General features: G+C 47.3%; 9 protein-coding genes across 9 annotated transcripts; 4 read left to right on the top strand and 5 right to left on the bottom strand.

Annotated features, from left to right (window-relative positions):
• Positions 1 to 416: 416 nt before the first annotated feature.
• On the bottom strand, positions 417 to 1197 carry BT62DRAFT_889240 (PWI domain-containing protein; the record flags this gene model as incomplete). The annotated part of the gene is made up of 3 exons (XM_043182986.1): positions 417 to 866; positions 917 to 1048; positions 1096 to 1197. Coding segments are annotated over 3 exons (684 nt in total), but the record flags the coding sequence as incomplete, so codon positions are not given.
• Positions 1198 to 1348: 151 nt separating this feature from the next.
• BT62DRAFT_929649 (uncharacterized protein) lies at positions 1349 to 2964 on the bottom strand. The gene is made up of 7 exons (XM_043185765.1): positions 2825 to 2964; positions 2618 to 2766; positions 2542 to 2562; positions 2186 to 2481; positions 1984 to 2128; positions 1854 to 1931; positions 1349 to 1797 (listed from the first exon to the last, which is right to left on the bottom strand). The coding sequence occupies exons 2-7, from the start codon at positions 2623 to 2625 to the stop codon at positions 1479 to 1481; spliced, it is 867 nt and encodes a 288-aa protein (XP_043042065.1). The 5' UTR covers positions 2626 to 2766; positions 2825 to 2964; the 3' UTR covers positions 1349 to 1478.
• Positions 2965 to 3134: 170 nt separating this feature from the next.
• On the bottom strand, positions 3135 to 5260 carry BT62DRAFT_979542 (enolase C-terminal domain-like protein; the record flags this gene model as incomplete). The annotated part of the gene is made up of 10 exons (XM_043189446.1): positions 3135 to 3262; positions 3312 to 3414; positions 3468 to 3493; positions 3543 to 3684; positions 3733 to 3878; positions 3945 to 4041; positions 4101 to 4177; positions 4231 to 4435; positions 4499 to 4717; positions 5075 to 5260. 10 exons carry the CDS (start codon positions 5258 to 5260, stop codon positions 3135 to 3137), a joined length of 1329 nt encoding a protein of 442 aa, XP_043042064.1.
• A 92-nt stretch (positions 5261 to 5352) lies between these two features.
• Positions 5353 to 6351, top strand: BT62DRAFT_712925 (FMN-linked oxidoreductase). The gene is made up of 3 exons (XM_043181983.1): positions 5353 to 5787; positions 5844 to 5975; positions 6026 to 6351. The coding sequence occupies exons 1-3, from the start codon at positions 5444 to 5446 to the stop codon at positions 6219 to 6221; spliced, it is 672 nt and encodes a 223-aa protein (XP_043042063.1). The 5' UTR covers positions 5353 to 5443; the 3' UTR covers positions 6222 to 6351.
• A 96-nt stretch (positions 6352 to 6447) lies between these two features.
• BT62DRAFT_1003275 (uncharacterized protein) lies at positions 6448 to 7545 on the bottom strand (the record flags this gene model as incomplete). Its single annotated transcript, XM_043176927.1, has 4 exons — positions 6448 to 6511; positions 6535 to 6734; positions 6784 to 6942; positions 7063 to 7545. 4 exons carry the CDS (start codon positions 7543 to 7545, stop codon positions 6448 to 6450), a joined length of 906 nt encoding a protein of 301 aa, XP_043042062.1.
• A 32-nt stretch (positions 7546 to 7577) lies between these two features.
• On the top strand, positions 7578 to 9226 carry BT62DRAFT_713066 (uncharacterized protein). The gene is made up of 4 exons (XM_043181985.1): positions 7578 to 7619; positions 7671 to 8395; positions 8447 to 8898; positions 8947 to 9226. The coding sequence occupies exons 2-4, from the start codon at positions 7784 to 7786 to the stop codon at positions 8954 to 8956; spliced, it is 1074 nt and encodes a 357-aa protein (XP_043042061.1). The 5' UTR covers positions 7578 to 7619; positions 7671 to 7783; the 3' UTR covers positions 8957 to 9226.
• On the top strand, positions 8955 to 11120 carry BT62DRAFT_713185 (uncharacterized protein). The gene is made up of 12 exons (XM_043181987.1): positions 8955 to 9476; positions 9529 to 9596; positions 9651 to 9707; positions 9764 to 9910; positions 9964 to 10049; positions 10107 to 10151; positions 10201 to 10257; positions 10319 to 10378; positions 10428 to 10585; positions 10638 to 10658; positions 10705 to 10876; positions 10927 to 11120. Exons 1-12 carry the CDS (start codon positions 9103 to 9105, stop codon positions 10969 to 10971), a joined length of 1290 nt encoding a protein of 429 aa, XP_043042060.1. The 5' UTR covers positions 8955 to 9102; the 3' UTR covers positions 10972 to 11120.
• Positions 11121 to 12056: 936 nt separating this feature from the next.
• BT62DRAFT_712864 (uncharacterized protein) lies at positions 12057 to 12996 on the top strand. Its single transcript, XM_043181982.1, has 2 exons — positions 12057 to 12167; positions 12223 to 12996. The coding sequence occupies exons 1-2, from the start codon at positions 12152 to 12154 to the stop codon at positions 12756 to 12758; spliced, it is 552 nt and encodes a 183-aa protein (XP_043042059.1). The 5' UTR covers positions 12057 to 12151; the 3' UTR covers positions 12759 to 12996.
• A 386-nt stretch (positions 12997 to 13382) lies between these two features.
• BT62DRAFT_1056483 (multidrug resistance-associated ABC transporter) lies at positions 13383 to 20374 on the bottom strand (the record flags this gene model as incomplete). Its single annotated transcript, XM_043178573.1, has 39 exons — positions 13383 to 13679; positions 13737 to 13777; positions 13832 to 13898; positions 13952 to 14007; positions 14057 to 14123; positions 14183 to 14310; positions 14363 to 14436; positions 14485 to 14641; positions 14693 to 14749; positions 14801 to 14965; positions 15015 to 15169; positions 15217 to 15247; positions 15303 to 15424; positions 15473 to 15517; positions 15579 to 15722; positions 15782 to 15874; positions 15929 to 15967; positions 16017 to 16065; positions 16118 to 16190; positions 16239 to 16697; positions 16750 to 16813; positions 16879 to 16944; positions 17001 to 17031; positions 17084 to 17152; positions 17206 to 17261; positions 17316 to 17346; positions 17402 to 17538; positions 17593 to 17925; positions 18036 to 18133; positions 18155 to 18198; positions 18255 to 18344; positions 18398 to 18424; positions 18476 to 18531; positions 18584 to 18661; positions 18712 to 18762; positions 18822 to 19109; positions 19164 to 19577; positions 19628 to 20114; positions 20165 to 20374. The coding sequence occupies 39 exons, from the start codon at positions 20372 to 20374 to the stop codon at positions 13577 to 13579; spliced, it is 4755 nt and encodes a 1584-aa protein (XP_043042058.1). The 3' UTR covers positions 13383 to 13576.
• Positions 20375 to 20553: the final 179 nt, after the last annotated feature.

Genomic DNA, 20553 nt, shown 5'->3' with positions numbered 1-20553 from the left:
GGCTTCGACGACGTGGGGGCGTTCTTGACCTCGACAAACTACGCTTGCGTCTCCGAGGAGGTGTGACACTCCTACGAGGGCTGCGCCGTCTGTATCCTCGCGGAGGAGAGCGCGACCGGCTCGGAGAATGAGAAGGTGAATGGGACAAACGACGGCGACGAACAGGAGGACTACGACTTGTTCTGCCTTTGTAACGGCGAGTCGGAGGGGGAGAGGGAGTAGAGGGTGAACGACGTCGACGTCGAGCAGGAGCAGGGGAACTGGAACGGGAAGGCGAGCGTGAAGGCGAACGGCGCCTAGGGAGTGACCGTCGCCTTAGCGGGGAATTGTCGTACGAAGGTGAACGCCGACGCGGTGGAGAGCGATATCGACGAGCTGCACGAGGAGAACTTCCGACTGAGGACGGTGACCGTGACTTACGACGAGGTGGTGGTGAGCGCGAGAAACGGCGGCGGGGAGGCTAGATAGCACAGAATTAGTCGTATAAAATAATTGACAAGAATAATACCCACTCCGCCTGGCCCACCACCACGGCCACCCCAGCCTTGATCACGCGACCGACCGCCGTCATCGTATCCACCACGTCCTCTTCCACGTCCCCTACCCCTTCCACGACCACGACTGCCACGATCACCATCCCGGATGTCATCCAACCTAGCTCGGCGGTCTCGTTCGTCGATAACTCGGGTGTCGTTTTCTCGAGCCTTCCTCATCTCTGCTTTCTTCTCTTCAACAAACGTTCGTGGTACACCAGTAACATCTGACTGAGCTTCGAGCAAAAGGTTCCACAGCGCAGTCATGAAAGACGGCGTATCTTTGGTCAGAAATCCGGTCAGGTTTATCTGCATCTTCTTAGGATCTGGTGTCTGGGATAATTAAGTTTAAAAATCGCAATAAAATAGGTAGATAAGCATACCGGTTCTTGTTGATCTTCAAGAAGGCCCATAGCGTACTCCACCACCACTTCATCTTCAAAACCTACAAGTTCGGTAACCTTTTTAGCAATCCAAGGTCTGATAACGGTCAAGTTGACTTTGCGCATATCAACCTAAAGAGAATTGAGGACGATGCTGCTGACTGTAATGTAATCCATACCTTCTTGTCGAACTCGGGTGGGAATTTCATAGACTTGAGCAGTTTTATCTCTTTGTCGGAGAACCGTCTGTCTTGGTCGGCAGACGTACCCTTGAAGAATCCTGGTACAGAAAGGATAAAAATGCATGATTATCGGAGTGCAGGAGAACCGTGCAGTGATCCTCACCAGCGTCCGCCATCACGACCTATCGGCGACGTACGCGGTCAAGTTGAAAAGAGTGTAACGTTGTGTGACCGTCACGGTTTGGCATTGAGCCCCTATTTCAAGTATTTGATCACCAACACCACACCTTACTTAGTAGACTACTTTCTACATATTTTGGGGGCAATCAATCATATACCCATGAACTACATACATTCCAAAAAGAAAAAGCCAACATCCCTTATCCTTTATATGTTTTCTTTGCGTGATTTCGCTGGCTTCTTCGAAGGCCCGGCGGTGTCTGGGGCTCTGAGGAAGGAGGCTTTAACATAGTCGAGCCAAATTTCGTTTCTGCGGCATCATAAAGTCCATCGACATCACCTCCAGTCCAAGGGCTGGAATTACCATATGCAATGTGTGAACTGGAACCAGAATCAGAAGAGTCCCACGGTAAGCTTGCAGTAGGAGAGGACATAGGCGACGAGGAATAGTAGTTTCCAAAAGTTGGAACGCCAAAGTTGTGGTTGGTGTAGATCGGAGGAGGCGATTCGTAAGGTGTTCTATCGCGGTGTCAAGATTCAGCTTCATTTCCGATATAATGCAGACGATCGTGTACCCTGTGGTATTATCCCTTGACATCACCCGATATGGATTCAAGGCATCGTTCAGCGAATTTCGGTAAGGACTGCGAGATCTTCGAAGCCGAATTGAAAACTTGCATAAGTGGAAACCTGAGAACAGCTTACCGACTCATAGAAGGAGCGTCAGTAACGATTCTTAGAGGTGCTGGTATTTGCGCGGTTGGAAGAGAAGAATCAAGTGATCCAGTAGAAGAAGAGGGAATGGAATTCGCAGGCGAAGGTATCGGACTTTTCTTTGGTCCGACGGGATCTAAATAAGTAGGGTTTGAGTGATAAGAAGGGATACTTATCGAATATGAGCACGCACTTTCGAGCCTTTCCTCTCGCTTGTATAGAGTCCCCAGCCCTTTAGAGCATACCGTCAAGAACCGATCAATCCTCTCATTCGGTGGGACCATGGACCAATTTTCCTGAGTCCCAACAAGATGCCCAACTTCTTCGGCCAGTTTCCACGTATCGTACGGGTCATCAGAGTACACCAACCCTCGGTCCACTAGAGACGAGGAAATGTCGGACAAAGCCTTCCACTCCGATTTGCTGAATTGGCTTTCCACGATTGTCCAGTGAGGGAAAAGCATAGCCACAAGACGGTAGCTTGTTATGCTAAGATGAAGACTTTGTGAGTTCTTTTTCACAGCCATGTTCTCAAGCCAATAAACTCACCTGGGATCTGGATAGACAGACCTGGGCAAGAGTAAGAGGATAAGTGGTTTGAAAAAAACATATTAGATCAACTCACGCATCCATTACACTGCAGATGTTTTATCGCTCAAGCTATGTTGAGAATTCGAACAAGTATCCCGCGGAGCTATTTATGTGAAAGAACCAAAGATCGAAGGTGGGCTATTGTGGCTAGAGCTTTCTAAAGGTACCTAGAAAGACAACATTCTCACGGATTACAATCAGATTACAACGGGCGTTGCTGTAAACCAAGCAACGTACTCACAAGGCCTGTAGCATAAGCACTCGGATCATCTACAATATCGCTCTGGACTCGAGCGCTGAGGCCTGAGGGTTGATGCTTGTAAAGCGGACTCGGAGTTCAAAGCACTTGACAATATCAGAAAGATATATTACGTCGGACTTGGCTTGGTGATGGAAAGAGAACAAAACGTGGAAATCTGAAGGGTCCTCAGGCTCGGCACGAGGCGATCGATCTGTATCGTGACAACTGTACCTGGGAATTCATTCGGCGTGGACGTACTTGTCGGCTAAGTGCTAGGAAATTACATTCCCAAAACAGTAACAGAGTACGTCTACCATTCTCTTAAACCTCCATCCGAACCTCTCCAGACTGGATTGCGCCAAGCTGAGCGGCTAGACATATACTTTTCTGAAGCAATTCGAACAAGTCCTTCAGCAATTTCTATGCCAATACCCGGCCCTAAGAATTTTGAACATACATGCTCACTAGCGGCAAGATGATACCATACCTTGAAGCGCACCAATGTACCCTTCCTTGATGTCAAATACTTGTGGGTTTGCCATGTATGTGTGTAAATCCGCGGCCTCAGGATCATCCGTGTTGTAGTGCATCTGAAAAACCCACTACTAAGTACCACTGGAATTTTATCTGTTTCTGACTAAACCTTCCAACTCATTTCTTGGATAACAACTGAGGGTGGCGTTAGTAACCGAAAAAGTATGTAGCGAAGAGAACTGACAATTTGGTGCAGACAGGGCAACCTGCACGCAAGCCGCCAATGCGATTGGACCTAACGGGCAGTGTGGTGCTAATGCAACATCATATGTCTCTGCGAGTGATGCGATGTTTCTTAGTTCCGTAATTCCTCCGCAGTGGGAAACCTGGAGGAGTAGTGAGTTATCTGTTTCTTCCGCGAAAATAAGACTAACATCAGGCTGAGCGATATCAATGGCATGTTTCTCGAAGTAAGGTCTGAACTCATAACGCGTGTAAAGACGTTCACCCAGGGCTATGGGGGTCGAAACAATTCTCGAAATATCCGCAATCTCATCCGGTTGTGTGGGTAATAGAGGTTCTGCGTGGATTATCGTAAGTAAGCCATCAATGTTTTCCGTTGAACACAAAAAAAGGCGAATGGTACCTTCGATAAAAAGAGGTTGATACGGTTCCAGTAGTTTAGCCAGCTGCTTGGCCATTCCCTTGTGTACTCGACCGTGAAAATCCACACCGACATCCATCTTGGCTTCTTCTCTAAAACGATCTGAATAAACACGAGTTCTCAGGTACATGTGTTGACATTGACGAACCTGACTTGGCGAATACGCTCCACGGTTCCCTTGAGAACATCCGGAGAATCAATCCATGATATCGCATCTGCCGCATGAATGGAGATTTGAATCCAACAAGCAGAACAACGAAAAACAGACCTGTTCCATTCATCTTAACGGCTGTAAATCCTTGTTGTTTTCGTTCGAGGGCAGCACTCAAGACGTCTTTGGGATGATCACCACCAATCCATCCGTACACTTTGACGCGATCCCGAACCTTACCGCCCAGCAAGTGCCATACTGGGACTCCAAGCCTCTTGCCTTTGATGTCCCAGAGTGCAATGTCTAATCCCGATAGTGCACTCTATTATTGATATCCATCACATCCTTGAATAATTGGAGTAGCACGTTAAAAATTGGCACTTGCCATTAAGACAGGGCCCCCACGGTAAAATCGCATCATGTATGCAGTCTGCCAGATGTCCTGGATGTTGTCTGCATCCGCACCAGTAAATCGTTCTTGAAGATCTTTCATAGCGCCTTCGACTGCCTCGGTATGGCCTTCTAAAGTACTTTCACCCCAACCGACAGTGTCGTCTGCTGTTTCTACACGAACGAATAGCCATCGTGGTGGGACCCTGAAGTACTGGAGACAGAGTTAGCAATGTTCTTGACAAAAGAATTAAATATCACCTCAATCTTGGTTATCTTGGATGAAGACATGTGAGAAACGAAAGAAGGGTGTACGACATAATGGTTAACTTGGGGCTTACGGACCGCGGGCCGACGGGCCAAAGAGGTGAGACCGTAGCATTCCCACGAACCAAATCTCTCTTAACGGACCAGGTAAAAATGTCAGCCACAATGCTCTACAATCTCTACTAATAATACTCCTTAGCTTGGATTTTATTATTAACGAATAGTCATGGCGGCCTTGGACTTTTCGTATATCGCAGCGCCGATGGTCAATCAATCGGACTTACCCTTTCGAACGCTCACCCACAAATACGGGGCCACACTCACATATACTCAAATGCTCCAGCCTGAGAAATTGGTCAATGACAAGGAATATCTCGCATTCCATCTGTGTGATCTTGCCCAGCGGCCCAAAGATCATCACGTAGTAGTGCAATTGTGCGGAAACGACCCAGATGTTGTCGTCGAGGGAGCTCGTAAAATTCAGGACCATTGCGACGGAGTTGGTGGGTGCTATTTATCAGTTAATTGTCCAGGCCTCCAAATGACTAGACTTAAACCTTGGCTGTCCTCAGGAAGCTGCCCGAGATGGTCACTTTGGTGCCTATCTTCTCGGTCAAAGGGATTGGCCTATTGTTGAACATATAGGCATGTCGCCTCCTGGTATTCTTTTGCGATGGTCGCTGACTATTGTTCAGTCTCTTCTCTTTCTCATTCTCTTATTGTCCCGGTATCGGTAAAGCTCAGGCTATGCCAGCCTGTCGAAAAGACCTCGGTGTTGGCTCAAAGGCTTGAAGCAGACGGAGTGTCCTGGATCACTCTACATGCTCGAACGGTATCAGCGCGTCGTAGAAGAAATGGTCCAGCAGATCTTTCACAGGTGAAGGCTCTTAAAGAGACCCTTCGGGTGCCAGTAATCAGCAATGGCAACGTTCGCGAGTGGAGCGATATCCAAAGTAACTTCGATTATACGGGAGCGGATGGTGTGATGGTTGGGGAGACGCTACTTGGAAACCCGTGGTTAGTTCGTGCACTCTATTGAGCCCAAGGAACTCGTCTTACTTTGAGTTGTACAGTATCTTCTCCGGCACGGTACCAGACCCCGTGGACATCTCGCTGGAGTACTTGCAGCATTGTCGTGATTATCCCGGTACAGCGACCTTTCCTACCATCCAAACCCATATTAGACATTTCATAGATTTTCAATGGTAAACTTCACATCCTAGCTCTATCTTGTGTCGTCTCATTTTTATGACAGTGGCCGGAAACCATGGTACCAGAAGTTTCGTGCAGCTCTTGGTTCATGTTGTGATGTCGACGATGTTGAGCAGATGCTCAGAACGAAAGTTGAGCGTTGGAGGGGAAGGCCCTTCAGATCCGACAATGGTCTCGAAGCACACGAAGATGTGCAGGCTGGCGGTACAGATAACGTGGACCTGACATTATTGGGTTGATATTTGTCGTTGAAGGAATTGTTGGTGGTCGCTACATTTGCCATGCTTACAGATGTGCCTGCTTTTCCTACGTACAGTATAATATGTAATAAGAGTCACCCTATCACTGCTGATTTTGGCAAGTACATACAAATATCGGTCATCTGCATCGCACGGTCACCTTTCTTTTCTTTATTCTTGTAGGCGGAAAGCCACAATGCTCGCTTCGCACAGGACGCCGTCGTCTCTACTTGCGAGCGGGTAAGGTCTGAGCATATCGTCTCTCTAGCTGGGTTCTAGCTGGGTTCCGACTGTAATCGGTTGAGCGACGTACCAGACATCCACCCGGGCGCCTCGATACCTGAAGATATGAGGGTGAGGTGACCCGTGTTTGAAAGCCGTCGCAGAGACTGGGCAGTGTTGCGCAGCATTCCATTGACTATCGGCGCGCGACACGTCTCTTTCGACGTACACCGTATCATTCCACCGCCGAAAGGAGTGGCCGTACGGAGTGTTTGCAGATATCAGTATTCCCTGGAGTCTATTGATCTGTATTTCATCATGGATATAAGATATTTGGAACGAATCCAACTGGTGGTTCGTCGATTTCCTCTCTCATCTCGGCTTTTGTTGCTGATCGTCGACAGTTGTGGACAAGCAATTCTTGAAAGAAATCCAGTTCGTGCCTCTGGCGCTTATTGTTTCTAGGAGTGATCGAGCTCGGAACGTGCATATGATAATCCTAGAGTAGGGTCTCAAAACAAGGAGGGGCGAGACGAGTAGAACTTCTCGGACGTCGATTACTGCAAGAAGCAGGCCCTCCGGACGACTGGCAGGAACTGCCTAAGCACAAGAGGATCACCTCTACTGCGAAGGCCCAGCAAGTGTATATGTCTATGGAAGTCGGGATCGCTAAGGTAGATGGAGAAGCCATATTGCATGGTGCTCTCTCCGCTTGACGTTCCATGTGGCGATGGGTCTCAAGGCTCATCTTGCCGTCGAGCGTCAATATCTCACCACGGGGATGCTGTAGTCTTCCACCAAAGTCCACTCGCGATGCAGCTTGCTGTGGACCGATTAGTGGATGGTTCACATCCGTCGAAGGATTTTTGGAAGAGCAGGGTGACGGCATCCATACTCCCCGTTTACCTGGGGCTGGGTGATCTGATTCAGCGTACGAGGTCATTGATTCCGTCTGGATTGGTAGGAATGCTTGCGTGATATCTGTCCTTGAGCGCACTTTGTGGCGCACCCTTTCGGTTGGCTTCGTTGACCTGGCCTCGTTGCTAGGATGACAACCGATGGACGTGGGTGTAACTCGATTCAGACTACTCTTCGTCTGCATTGAGAAGCAATTTTTTAATTCCTCCAGCTCTTTTCGGAGAGTTTCACCTCCCTTTCTATTGCTGTATCCTCGAGGTAAGTGTAATCCTTGATGATGTCTGCCAATAGCTGATTTTCCCTCTTAAGGTGAGTGCTTCCGTAGGAGAGTAATATATAGCAAAATGTAAAATTTAATCATATTTGATCGATATCGCGGAATATCATTTCGAACTTGAAATTATTTTTCTTGAGTCACCGTCATGTCAAAAATCCGGGTCGCAGTCATTGGCGTTGGCTTGGTCGGCTCTGAGTTCATCAAGCAGCTTCTGTCTGTGCGGGGATCGCAGTTCCAACTGATCGCGTTGACGTCCTCGACCCGGACTCTGTTCTCGCCAGACACGCCCATAACGTCGTCTTGGAAGACTCAGCTCTCCAATTCCACAGAAAATGCCGACGTCAAGTCCCTCACAGAGCGCCTCAAGGCCCTAGTGACACTTACGGACAAGGTCGTCGTCGTTGATAATACCTCATCGGACGACATCGCGGCGCTTTACCCGCTCTGGCTCTCTTCGGGACTCCATGTTATCACCCCCAACAAAAAGCCTTTTTCAGGCTCGTACACCTTGTATGAGGCCATCTTGAACGCCAGCAAGTCCACCGGCGCCCGATATCTGAACGAGTCGACGGTTGGCGCGGGTCTGCCTATTATCTCGACGCTGAAAGATCTTGTCATGACCGGAGACAAGGTCCTCAAGATTGAAGGCGTGTTTTCGGGCACGATGAGCTACATCTTCAATCAGTACTCCACTGGAAGCCCCGACGGGCCGTCGTTTTCTTCTGTGGTGAGCGAGGCGAGGCAGAAGGGGTACACGGTAAGCATCGATTCGTTTCCAAGAAGTCACTTTTTGAATGTGCGGCGGCAGGAGCCCCACCCGGCGGACGACCTCAACGGCTTCGACGTTGCACGAAAGCTGACGATCCTATCGCGTACCATCGCACCCTCTCCTTCCATTTACTCCTTCGCTTCGGTGGAGACGGCCTCTCTCATCCCTCCGGCCCTCGAAGGCATCCCCACAGGCGACGAGTTCTTCGCGCGCCTTCCAGAGTTCGATGCTCAGTTTGACGCCATGAGGAAGGAGGCTGCCAAGGAGGGCAAGGTTCTTCGGTTCGTCGGTGTTGTGGACCCCACCAAGGGCGAGGTCAAGGCGGGTCTGGAGAAGTATCCAACGACGCATCCGTTTGCGACGAGTTTGGGAGGGTCGGATAACATTATCATGTTCCACACGGAGAGATATAGTCCCCGGCCGTTGATAGTGCAGGGCGCAGGTGCAGGTGCTGCCGTCACGGCTATGGGAGTGCTATCCGATTTGTTCAAGTGAGCTATTTCCTTTCTTATCTTTCAGTTTCTCTAATTTTTGAGTAGATTGTTATAAGAAATACGTTGGCATCAGAAATGTAATACTTGCAACGTCACCCGTGGATACAATCGGCTCTGTTGATTTGTTCTCGACTACAAGAAGCTCTCGGAGTAGTCTATCTTCTCGAATCGCCTCTAGATCTCCTGGCAGCCCTACAGACAATGTATGTGGCTCATAGCGTAACTCCTCCTGTGTCGCAATGCCCGACTTGGTTGAACAAAAGCTTCACTTCGGCGTTGTTTTACTATATTAGGATGTGGATCTTTGTTCTGTCGCTGGCACAAACGGCTATAGCTAATCCAGCTAATGCCACCATTCATAGTAGTCGATTCTCCGACACTTTTTGGCATTATGTGAATTTTTGGCGTACCGTGACTCTTAAGCCACCACTTCATTGTCTTGTCTCGGGCGCTCATTTTGAAATGACCTATGGGGCTTTAAATTGGACGACAGGAATTTACAAAAGTTATCTCTTTTTCTCTCATATCTCCACCATGGCTCCCACTGAAATTTCGGGTGTAAACGTTCCGTTGTTGTGAGTCGGTGGCTCTTGCTGTGGTCTCATTCTCTGACAGACATTGCTGCAGTACAGGCCCTTTGGTTTTGGGGTATATGTGGGGTTATTGCCTCTACGGCGTCCTCCTCATCCAAATATGTGAACAATGAGATCTTCTAATTATCTCAGGCCTTGCATTGATTGCAGAAATAGATATCTATCTAACTCACTCTCGTTTCCCTACTGACAAGCTGGGCCTCAAGATCCTGGGTGCGTCTCTCTTCCTCGTGTTCTTTGTTCATCTACCAACGATTCTGGTCTTTCAGTTTGGACGCTGTTTACTCTCGAAACTGCATTCGTTTTTATCTCCACTATCACTGCATGGAACACCTTTGGTTGGGGATGGGGTGACACTCATACACTTTTTTTTCTTGGTACGAGCTTTGGAGCTCTGCCTGTTCTAAGCGGCATCAGTGAGTACCCTTCTCTCCCGGCCATGTCTTCCCCAATGCAGACATGTTTCCAGTTTCTTGGATGACTCAAAACTTCTACCTATGGCGAATCTGGACTCTAACGAAGCGGAACCTTATGATCATCGTTGGCGTTGAGGCTGTAAGCGAGTTTTCACTGAAGGAGCCTTCGTTGATTTACTCAATCGTAAAAATTTAGGTTTCCCTCGCCCAATGCATTTTCGCAGTATACTACGGCATAACGGTGCGTTCTTGAATCCATACTTTATGTTGGCATCTAATGTGTGCTCCAGTTGGCGTTGCATGGAGGCAGTGTAGATGAGATGATAATATTGAGCCCGTTCAGGATTGTGTGTTGAGCTACTTACATATACAGCTCCTGCATGGATTGAGTGACTCGACCCCCTTTAGGCTTGGTTAATAGGCTGCGCCTTGTGCGATATCCTGATTACGATTACCGTGGTGATGACTGTGAGTATCTCCCTCTTGTCACACGTCCAGCGATTCAAATTTTATATAGCTCCGCGCACAGAAGGATACGTCTTTCAAATTTAGCTCCAAGAAAATAAACCGGTCGATACGATATTCTGCGGAAACAGGTGCTATTACTACAGTCATGGCTGTCACCGAATTCGTTGCCTACGTGGCCGCGAAACATCACACGTTCCATCTAATGCTGTGAGTTGCACGTCTTTTGGATGCAACTAATACACTCTAACCTCTCTGCTAGCTTTCTCATGTTGAGCGAGGTGTAGGTCTGGCAAAAGTTGATAGTCTCATTCTCACAAACATTATAGGTATATTTGCTCCCTTGTAGCAACACTGAACGCCCGAGAACCCAACTCTGCCAACAACAAAAAGGAAAACTTCTATATTCCTTCCCCCCCGGACCCTTCTCTTTTTCGGAACGATCGGACTGATTCATCGAGGCACAACGGAGGTAAAGGGCATGAGGCCATTGCCTTGCCGGTAGGCGTCTATCTTCTACGAGTCTTTTCTATGCTAAGAATCATACTCAGAATGTGAAAATTTCAGCCCCGAATCGAAATGGAAGTTATGTCTGAGGTGATGGTATCGCAGCTCGCTAACTGGATTAGCTAGTGCTTACTTTCTCTTGGTATGCACCTGAATCGGCGACAATAAGTAGCGTATTGGATGCTTCTAGTCTGCAATGCCGAATTCGATGCTGAAAGAACTATTGGTGACCACCATAATGGCACTGAGCACATGGAAGTATTCGATAGGCTGTGATATAGTAAATTATGATCGTAAGTTGTCTAAACAATTCTGCAGCACTGTAGAGACTCCAGAACCTTCCCCCCGAACTTTATAAATCAATACACTTGATCTTTCTTCTGTGCAAGAATAGTCTGGGCATCAGCGCTGGTATTCCAAAGAACAGAAGACAGTAGCTGTCACCGAAGACTCGCAGGAAGATGCATCAACCAACCCCATACACCTGTTATACCAATACCCAATTCGCTCGCTCCTCGCTCAGCGTTCAATTAGTAAGAAGGCCAGAAAACAACTATCAACTTCCTGTTTCTGGTGATCCAGTGGCAAGTGCATGCCATACGTGGGCTAGTAGGACGCGTACGTCTTTTATGATGCATCTAACCAAGCTTTTGGTGTCTCTGAGCCGGGAAACCATCATATTGAGATCTGATACACAAATATTGGGGAAATTGACACGTCATAAGACCTGTATGGAGAGCCAAACCGCGTCCCTCGGCTGCCTTCGCAGACTACTTAACCCCATCGCGTTGTGTACGTCTATTTGGTATCTTGTTCTTTTCTTACCTCCATCATTCGGAATTTTCCTGCCACATTGGCGCCTAAATATTTCTTTGATTCTCATTCCTTGGAGTGTAATATCTCATCTAAACAATTTGCAGTAGGTTCCGACTGGACTTCTGCACCGTAGCACTTATCATTTTCTTTCCAGTCCTCAACAAGTTGTTTCTGCGAGAGAATGGACGCATCTGTCTTGTCTGCCACCACGACTCTTTGCCGGGATTGCAGCTGTATCTTACCCTTGCACGGATTCACCTTGAGTACAGTGTTGCACAAACTTCGCATTCGATACGTTCCTCCTGCTCCGAAAGGAATCAAATCAAGGAACATGTTTTGCATGCCCGGAGGCATCTTTCGCTATACAAATCCGAAAGGAAACGGCTTCAAGACGCTTTTTTTACAGCTGGAAAGAGAAGAGGCGATGTTGGAGCAATATATTGCGTATCAAGAATGCCTGCTGCCTTCGGTACGGCGTCTTCCTCCCGAGATCATGGCGCGAATATTTGACGACTGTTGTTGAGACGAATTCGTCTCCGGTTCCACTGTATCATTAACAGCGCTTCGTCTCAGCCTTGTGTGCCATGACTGGCGAGTAACGATACACTCCTTGCCAATGTTGTGGGCGCGCATTTCAGTATGGCTGAACCGCGCTGAGAAGTTGCCATGGACTCGCATTATGCAACCCCTTGCTCTATACCTGCGACAGGCCAGCACCCATCCTCTTTCCATTAATTTTACCTCCGACCGAACAGGACAAGCCCAGGCACACCGACTGCTCCGCGTTCTCGCTGGCCAGGAAACCCGCTCACGAATCGAAAACTTGTCGATGTGCGTCTCAAACTCATTGTTGTTTGAGATCTCTCTAGACAGACTTGGGTGGAACTTTCCATACCTCTGTCATCTTAATCTGGAGATTATGATGTTGAGGCTCCTTATCCTCAAACCCTCCGCTTACGTTCCCTCGTTTTGCAAAGGGGCGGGACCGCGATCGGCTTTAGTGATCAGATCACCTCGGTCACCCACCTTACACTCCTATGATAGAATCCACCCTCCATGAAATACAAGCTGCACTTCCGCACTTTCCTAATCTCAATCATGCCACATTCAAAATCATGCAAAAAACGTCCCGCACCGAAACTTGGTTCAATGAACCAGCCATCTGCCGCCATTTGACCGTGACTTCTCTCAATCTCACCCTATCCAAAGACACCATTCTTTCTGAATTGGCTCAAAATATTGCACTTCCGAACCTGAACAGCCTCGAGTTCTGCTTTGAGCTGGGCAAAAATGTCGGTGCCCAATTGAAAGCGATGGCTGGGATCATCAAGGGTGCCGCAATGGAGACCTTTATTCTTCGAAGCGCTTGGTTATCGACGTCGATTTTGCAAATGCTATCTATTCGATGGGTCATTCCCTTCATAATTTTGTGGTTCACGAGGCATCACCAGTTCACGACACTGTCCCCCAAGCCATCCTCACTTCCTTAAGCCTTTGGCGCTTGATCTGTTGTTATACGGATAACAGGAATGGAAGCTATTGACCGAACCTTCGGCATCTAGAGCTGGTATGGGGTTCCGACATGGATGAGGATGCGATTTTGACTGCGCTTGAGTCGCGACGAGGCTTCTTGAAAGGGCGTGTTGCCCTTGAATCCGCGGTGATTGGTCCTAGGGCAGGCAAAGATGTGACACCGGAAACGATCCAATGTCTGAAGACTTTATGAGACAAGGGTTTGCGGGTTTCATTAATTTGACCTTTCATTCCTTTCACATTCGTGTCAATGTATTTTTGTACGAATCAGTTCCGAAGAATCAATACACCCAATGATTATGAGTAGTTGCGAAAATCTAGATTTGTATATCACCTTCGTATGGTTCATACCCCGGCCATCTTCTTTAGAGCGGCAAACTCCTCCTTGCCTGTTGCTTTACAGAGTGCATGGAACTTTGAGGCTGAATCGCTCAAAAGAACCTTGGGTCTGGGCAAAACGAATGAGAGACCGAATCACATGAAGACATAATGAAGAGTGTCTTACCTGTCGAACTCTACTATACGACCCTGGTCCAAAAGCATGACCTACGAGTTCAATATTAGTGGGAGAAGAGGTCGCGTCGCGGTAGAGAAATGTACCCTATCATAGTCAATAACGGTCCTAAGTCGATGAGCAATAGTCAATATCGTGCTCTCAGAAAATTCTCTGGTAATCATTTGAGTCTTAGAAATGCGAAAAGGTGACGAGTTTCAGCTTACTGTCGAATGGTCTTCCCGATCAGTTCGTCTGTAGCGTAATCCACGCTGGCTGTTGCCTGGGACAGACATGAAAAACAAAATCGACAAACGGTGATTAATGCTTACCTCGTCCATGACCAGGACTTTTGACCGTTTGAGGATGGCTCGGGCCATGCATAACAGCTGCTTTTCTCTATAGTATAACCAATCAGATGTATACGAGGTATATCAAGCGAAGCAAAGAAGACCGACCCGGTAGAGAAGTTGTCGCCTCCCTCGGAAACAGGAGAATCAAGGTTGCGGAACATATTAGCATTCACAACATCGTCTTCAACAGAACTATTGGCAGGAATCAAATGTACTCGTCGCAGAGCCTCAAACTAAAACATATTTCATTAAGTGTATTACATAGACCGTCGAGGGGAGACTTACTATTTCAGCGTCTTGGTATTCGTCGAAGACGTCCAACGTAGATCTCACAGTACCACTGAGAATCGTGGGATCCTCTGTACAGGATTCAGGAGAAAGAACGACATCTTAAACTGAGCGCTCACGAGGAATAATAGTAATCTTGCTTCGTAGATCGGTGAGGCCAATCGAAGCGATGTCGAGATCATCAATCAAGATACGACCCTCTGTCGCCTCCACAAAACGGAAGAAAGAGAGCGCGAGGGTACTCTTTCCTGAGCCGGTCCTTCCAAGAATGCCAATCTACGATCAATGTTAATGAAGAACCTCCACAAGAGAGTTATGAGCTTAGACTTTTTCGCCCGGCTGGATTTCAAAGTTTAGGTGATGAAGAACATTAGGTAGGTCCGGCTTATTTGTCCGTTAGTTCAAGGACAGCCATCTGGATAAGAATATGCTCACAGCATATCGAATAACAAGGTCCTCGCATTTTATGGCTCCATGGGATGGCCATGACTGAGGAGGCCTTGGTTCAATGAACTCAGGAGGCTCGCGAACGAGCTCTGAATATTCTTTCACTCTTTCAAGTGCCACCATTGATTGCTCCAAACCGACAAAACGACGAACCTTCGGGTTAATTTCAGTTGACGAAGCCATCTATACGTAAAACGCATACCATGAACAACAAATCGTTCGTAATAGAACTAGCGAAGGCAAGAGTGAACCCCGCCAGAGATGCATCAATCCGGGGAGTCAACACAGTCACTGCAGCAGTGACACCAGTGATTGCACAAGAAAGTAAATTGAACCGAATGGAAAGCCATCGGTTTACTAACGGGATGTAAGAATCTACAAGGTACCAATTGACAGTAGCTTACCTCCCCACATCCAGTAATAAGGGTTGCAGTTCTATGAATATTTCTAACGTCAGGGATGGCTTATTACATGACCCCGGGGTGCTTACAGTGTCAACACAGCGAAGCATATCTCGCAAGAATTTCGACGAGGCTCCAAAAGCCCGGATTATTGACACCCCGGCTATAGTTTCACCGTAGATTGAATATAACGGTGAGCGAGTTACAGAATCTAGCCCAAGTTAGTCCAGTGTTCAATTCATTTTCAAGAAAGGAATACCAAGACGACGCATATCACGGGAAGTCTGACCGTAAACCTTGGCAACTGTAAGAAGAACGTGTTCCATTAGTTCAGAGGTGAAAGACAATGCGAATATGAAACATACCATTGTAGTATATGACAGCGAGCACGAAGGCGGCAGCGATGAAAGGTAAGCCTCCCACAACACTGACTGTGACTAACGTTGTCAAAGACGACATTGCATACATGGTACTCCGTCCGAAATTGTCTGATAAACTACTATCGATGCCTACCGAAATTTTTTGACTTTCGAACACGTTGAATGCAGAAAGAGCGGGGAAAAGGTACCTTCGAAGTCTTTACCAAACCTATTCAATAGGCGCCCACGAGAAACGGTATCATGGAACCTAATATTAGCAAAAAGGACGGTTTCCAAAAGCCCTGTAGTGAAGAGACATAAGAGACAAGAAGAGTTGAGATTAAGACGGAATATACTTTGGTAGAGGACCACAGATGCATGAATCGACCCCCTATCTAAAATCTTATGAGAGAACCATTGGTTGGCTGAGTGCATCGGACTCACAGAGAACAAGCCATCGAAGGGTTGTGATAATCAGACCAATGGCCGTAATCTAATAGTTCCGCCGTTAGACAAGGTAAATATCCATCACGCCGCAGACTCACGATTGCATACATAGCAATGTAGTACACTGGACCTTTCGAGCCATCCGCTTCTAGGACTGTATGCGACCAATACCTGTACCTCGTCAGAAGAGCGGAAGGAGAGACATAGCATGGCACGTACTTTAGCCACCCATTTTCTGCTACCGGGCTCAAAGCGGCCAATATGAAAACGACCAAGAATACAGACCAGTAGATAGAAGACCCGCATGCGTTTATGTAGGTGAGCCAAATATCCTTTCCGATCCTTCCAATGGCACGCTTTTCTTCCTCAACGAGCTTACGCGGCGGCTTCTTGCCGGCGGCTTTCGTGTCCGTTACTTCAGACGCAGGTGCCACGGTTGAGCTGGATTCGGACTCATCGTTGGAGCCGAATCCTGCTTCGATTACTTCCTCCTCTTTGTCATCTGCGACATCATCTTTGTCGTCGATGAAGGCAGACTGTACTAAGGTACGTATGACCCCGGACTTCTGGAAGTCTTCTCTGGTCCCTTCAAACTGAACGCGTCCATTGTCAAGCGCTATAATATATCCAGCCCCTTCGGCACAAAGCTGAACATGATGAGAGACCAGGATCACAGTCCTCCCTAGACAAATGCTCGTTTCAAATTGATTGGCGATACATCGAGCACAACAAACCTTGCATAAGTTCGCCCTTCAAACATTCATGATACAGGTGATGGGCTGTATGTGCGTCAACTAGAGAAACGGAAAAATCAGAATAAGTCAGGCAACCATTTAGCTCAAAACATATGAATACATACCTGCGGACAAAACATCGTCTAAAAGTAAGATAGAAGCACGAGAGTAGACTGCACGTGCAAGAGACACTAATTATTGTACAGTGTCAGAGTCTGATGCAGAAGCTGAATAGGATTGACTTTACCGCGAGCTTTTTGGCCTCCCGATAGATTCACCTGCAGGTAAGTCGTCAGCAAACTTAGCCATCAGAATGTCGTTACAACATACCCCACGTTCTCCGATCTCCGCTTCATCTCCATCCTCTAAAATCTCGAGGTCTGTCGTAAGAGCACAAACCTTGACCAAAATAATGTTCATGGCGTGATCAATGAGTACATTAAATACCGCACCTCTAACGTTTTTCTGTAACGTTCGGCATCAAATGGTAGATTGAAAAGAATGTTATCTGCGAATGGACGTCTTCAGTATGCAGGACATGGTGAGGTCTAATGAAATATACCTTTAATCGACGCATTACGAAGCCAGGCGGCCTAATTGCTAATGGTGGGATTCTATTGCGCGAAGGCAGACATTATAATTACTTACCTGCGGAACATATGCACAGATTCCTTGGACAACCCATTCTTCTCTTGATAAGATTGTTTTGAAAGATGCTATAGCATCAGGAGGTGAACGCGGACAAAGCATTTGCCCCGCAAGTACATCCGCCTCTCCCAACAATGCTGTGGAAGTAGAATGTGAGTTCACTTCAAAACACGGATAGAAGAAACACATACCGTGAAGCAATAACGTCTTTCCCGACCCTAACTTACCGCATATCAAAGACAGTTCCCCTGGCGGGAAACGGAGAGACAAGTCAACAAGTATGAACTTGTGACGTGGTGTAGATGCAGTGGAGGGTGTTTTGCTGGCAGCTATGCGCTCTTGAGGCCATGTAACAGTGCAAGACTGGAAGGCGATTATTTGAGACTGCTGCTCAACAGGTAGGACAGGAGAGACTTCGTTGGCGTTCAGATACTTTTCAATTCGACGCATTGACACCAAACTTTGCAACATATTGATGAAAGTCTCGGGGAGTGCGTTAAGAGCAAACTTTAACTCATTGAACACTGTTGGGCATCACTGAGGGGTAGCAATAAATTGGGAAGGTTCTTACCAACAATCTAAAGGAGAGTATGATAAATGGTAAGAATTACTTCTTCAGAGAGGAGAATGATACTTACGGACGTGAAAGCGATGGAGGGCGTCAAGTCCTGCTTTCGAATGACAGTGAAATGCCAAAACGAGACCAAGGTAACCAGTATGGGTGAAGCGTTCCTAGACGAGTGTTAGCTATACGGTGCATTGCGGTCGATCCCGTACCAAATGGCATTCCACATCGTCTGATTGAGTTATATGTTAGTTTGTAAGAACAGCACTTTTCTTAGTAAATGATCACCTCAATAGTGTAGTTGAGCTTTTGGTACTTCAGCTCCTTCTCTCGGATTTCGAGGACTCGCGCTTCAAAACTGCGCTCCCATGCCATGAACTGTTAGACCGAGCGTCAATGACCGACTGGTCTTCAACTTGTGTAGACAATACCTTTAGCATGCGAATGGCACCAAGGATCTACAGAGATTGATCAATGCGACTATAATGTAGCCGACAAGGGAGACTAACTTCATTCATAAGGGATATCCTCTCGTCGCGAGCTTTCATGAGGTTATCCTGGGCACCTACAAAATTGGTCAGTTTGATGAACAACCGCGTGCATCTACTCTTACTCACCAACGACGACGCTTCCCGCGAAGTGGTTCATTGGTAGGAACAAGCATGTCACTGCCAGCCCAAAGAAACAGGAAATCCCTTTGATATTGATTAGCCTGTGTTGATGTAGGTCAAAGGCGAGTCGTTACCAAGAAGTTTATATAGAAATATGGAACCGATGACGATTTCGATTGGCGAGTCTGCAAACCCGATGACGTTGAGACCCATGAACGTGTCCATATAAATCAATGAAATCTACCAATCAGAGTAAACATATGCCACGCAAACTCGCTGAGCCTATCAACGTCGGTAGTCATAAGAGTCATAATCTGTGCCTTGCTAGAGAAGTCATCCTCGTCATCCTTTTTGTCATCGGAGACGTCGCTTTTCGAGCTTCCGTTGTCCGTAGGTGTCTTCTTAGATGTCGAGGGTGCGCTGGATGCTACGTCCTTGCGAACAAGTGTTTTGGCAAAGAGAATGGTATTCAATTGGATCTTGAATCGAACTTGCAAAACCGTCGTTGAGAGTGACCAGAGTTGTCCGGTGACTGTGAAAGAAATGATTATAGCCTTCAGTGCAAGACATGTATGAGGCCGCTCACTCAGATAAGAAATAGCGTTGGATCCAAATAAGCCTGCTACATACACCCAACCCCACCTCGTATCTCTGCGCTCAGGGTCGACTTCGAGGTAAGAAACGAGCTGCCGCAAGAAATACGGAGGTACATAGTATACACAAGCACTGACAGACGCGAGCAAGAATTGCACGAAAAGGGCCATTAAATTCAACCTAACAAGTCGATATCCGAGATTCCATCCCGAACCAGGTTTAGGTCTCCATAAGCCAATTTTCCAGTTGATTGTCCGGACGGCATTCTTCATTCTTGTGTAGTTGAATGTCGCGCGGAGGCCCACGGGTACAATGGGGAGGTCGCTTATTTCTAAACTGGTCGCAGTGTTACCAAGCATGACGACTTTGGTTGAATACGAGAAAAAGAGTGTTTCCCAGGGTGACGCTCCTGTATGGCAATATTAAAGAAGGCGGCATAAGGTGTCAAGCATCAACACTTGCCTGTCACTCCGGTTACGTTCACTTCGTCTTTGTTAGTTCGTGCGGATGCCTCTTTCGTGGAATATATATCTTTGGGTTCATAATGTAGAGGTGGTCCTTGTGGCGTGGTAAAAGATAGAAGGCATGTAATCGTGTAGATGATGAAAACAGTAATCCATATCCATGTGAAGGCTTCGCTTGATTCTACAGAGGTCGCCACAGGAGGGGGATCTGTAGGAAGAAGAATCGAAATCCCAAGGAAAATAGTGGCTAGCGTTGTCAATGTCGTTAGGTGGAAGACCGACTCTGAATGAGGGCCGGGGGCGTCCTGATTGACCGACCGGATGGCGACTGCAAGAAGATAAAGAGAGAAAAAGACGTGGATAGCATAGCTGGCTACATTCCAGGGTTCGTCCTCAACGATGGCCCAACCAAAGCAAATAGTTTTCAAGATAAGGATGGCCGCAAGCAAGAATGACAGAATGATTTTCCTCCTCCTCATCTAAAAAAGTCCTTCCAGTACATGAAACAGCTGTACTGAACATTCCTCACCTTTTCCCAAAACTTTTTTGCATTAATAGCTATCCCGTCTATAAAATCAACAGGCTGGGACACGTCGAACGGATCTGGAGGGCGATCATCGTCGGAATGGATAGGCAGCTGAATTTTGCCCTCCCGAGGACGTGTGATGTAAAATACGGTGATACTACAGAGCACGGACGCGCCTAGGATGACGGCCACCACATTTTGAAAACGAGGCATGAAGAGAAAGAAAGGAACGACAAGCTCGTCAGTGAGTCAACTTTTCCAAAAGAACGCGTTACTTAAAGCGGCCCCGCTCATCGGCAATGTCGGATGCCGATTTCATATAGTAACTGACAAATGAAATCTGGAGGATTGGGTGACACTTACGGCAGCACGGAAGCTTAATGTTTAATATT

This window comes from Guyanagaster necrorhizus (genome assembly GCF_019112545.1).
Source record: "Guyanagaster necrorhizus MCA 3950 unplaced genomic scaffold BT62scaffold_7, whole genome shotgun sequence".
Lineage (NCBI taxonomy): Eukaryota > Fungi > Basidiomycota > Agaricomycetes > Agaricales > Physalacriaceae > Guyanagaster > Guyanagaster necrorhizus.
Note: the sequence above shows the minus strand (reverse complement) of the source record. Positions and strands in the feature narration are given on the sequence as shown.

Coding starts and splice junctions, on each gene's coding strand:
- BT62DRAFT_929649 (XM_043185765.1), bottom strand. Junction 1,932..1,983: donor GACGCTCCTTCTATGAGTCG/GTAAGCTGTTCT, acceptor TCGGCTTCGAAG/ATCTCGCAGTCCTTACCGAA. Junction 1,798..1,853: donor TCAAGGGATAATACCACAGG/GTACACGATCGT, acceptor ACACCGCGATAG/AACACCTTACGAATCGCCTC.
- BT62DRAFT_712925 (XM_043181983.1), top strand. CDS start 5,444: ATGGTCGCTGACTATTGTTCAGTCTCTTCTCTTTCTCATTCTCTTATT. Junction 5,788..5,843: donor ACGCTACTTGGAAACCCGTG/GTTAGTTCGTGC, acceptor TGAGTTGTACAG/TATCTTCTCCGGCACGGTAC. Junction 5,976..6,025: donor CATTTCATAGATTTTCAATG/GTAAACTTCACA, acceptor TTTTTATGACAG/TGGCCGGAAACCATGGTACC.
- BT62DRAFT_713066 (XM_043181985.1), top strand. CDS start 7,784: ATGTCAAAAATCCGGGTCGCAGTCATTGGCGTTGGCTTGGTCGGCTCT. Junction 8,396..8,446: donor CGAGGCAGAAGGGGTACACG/GTAAGCATCGAT, acceptor GTGCGGCGGCAG/GAGCCCCACCCGGCGGACGA.
- BT62DRAFT_713185 (XM_043181987.1), top strand. CDS start 9,103: ATGTATGTGGCTCATAGCGTAACTCCTCCTGTGTCGCAATGCCCGACT. Junction 10,152..10,200: donor CAGTATACTACGGCATAACG/GTGCGTTCTTGA, acceptor TGTGTGCTCCAG/TTGGCGTTGCATGGAGGCAG. Junction 10,258..10,318: donor TATTGAGCCCGTTCAGGATT/GTGTGTTGAGCT, acceptor GACCCCCTTTAG/GCTTGGTTAATAGGCTGCGC.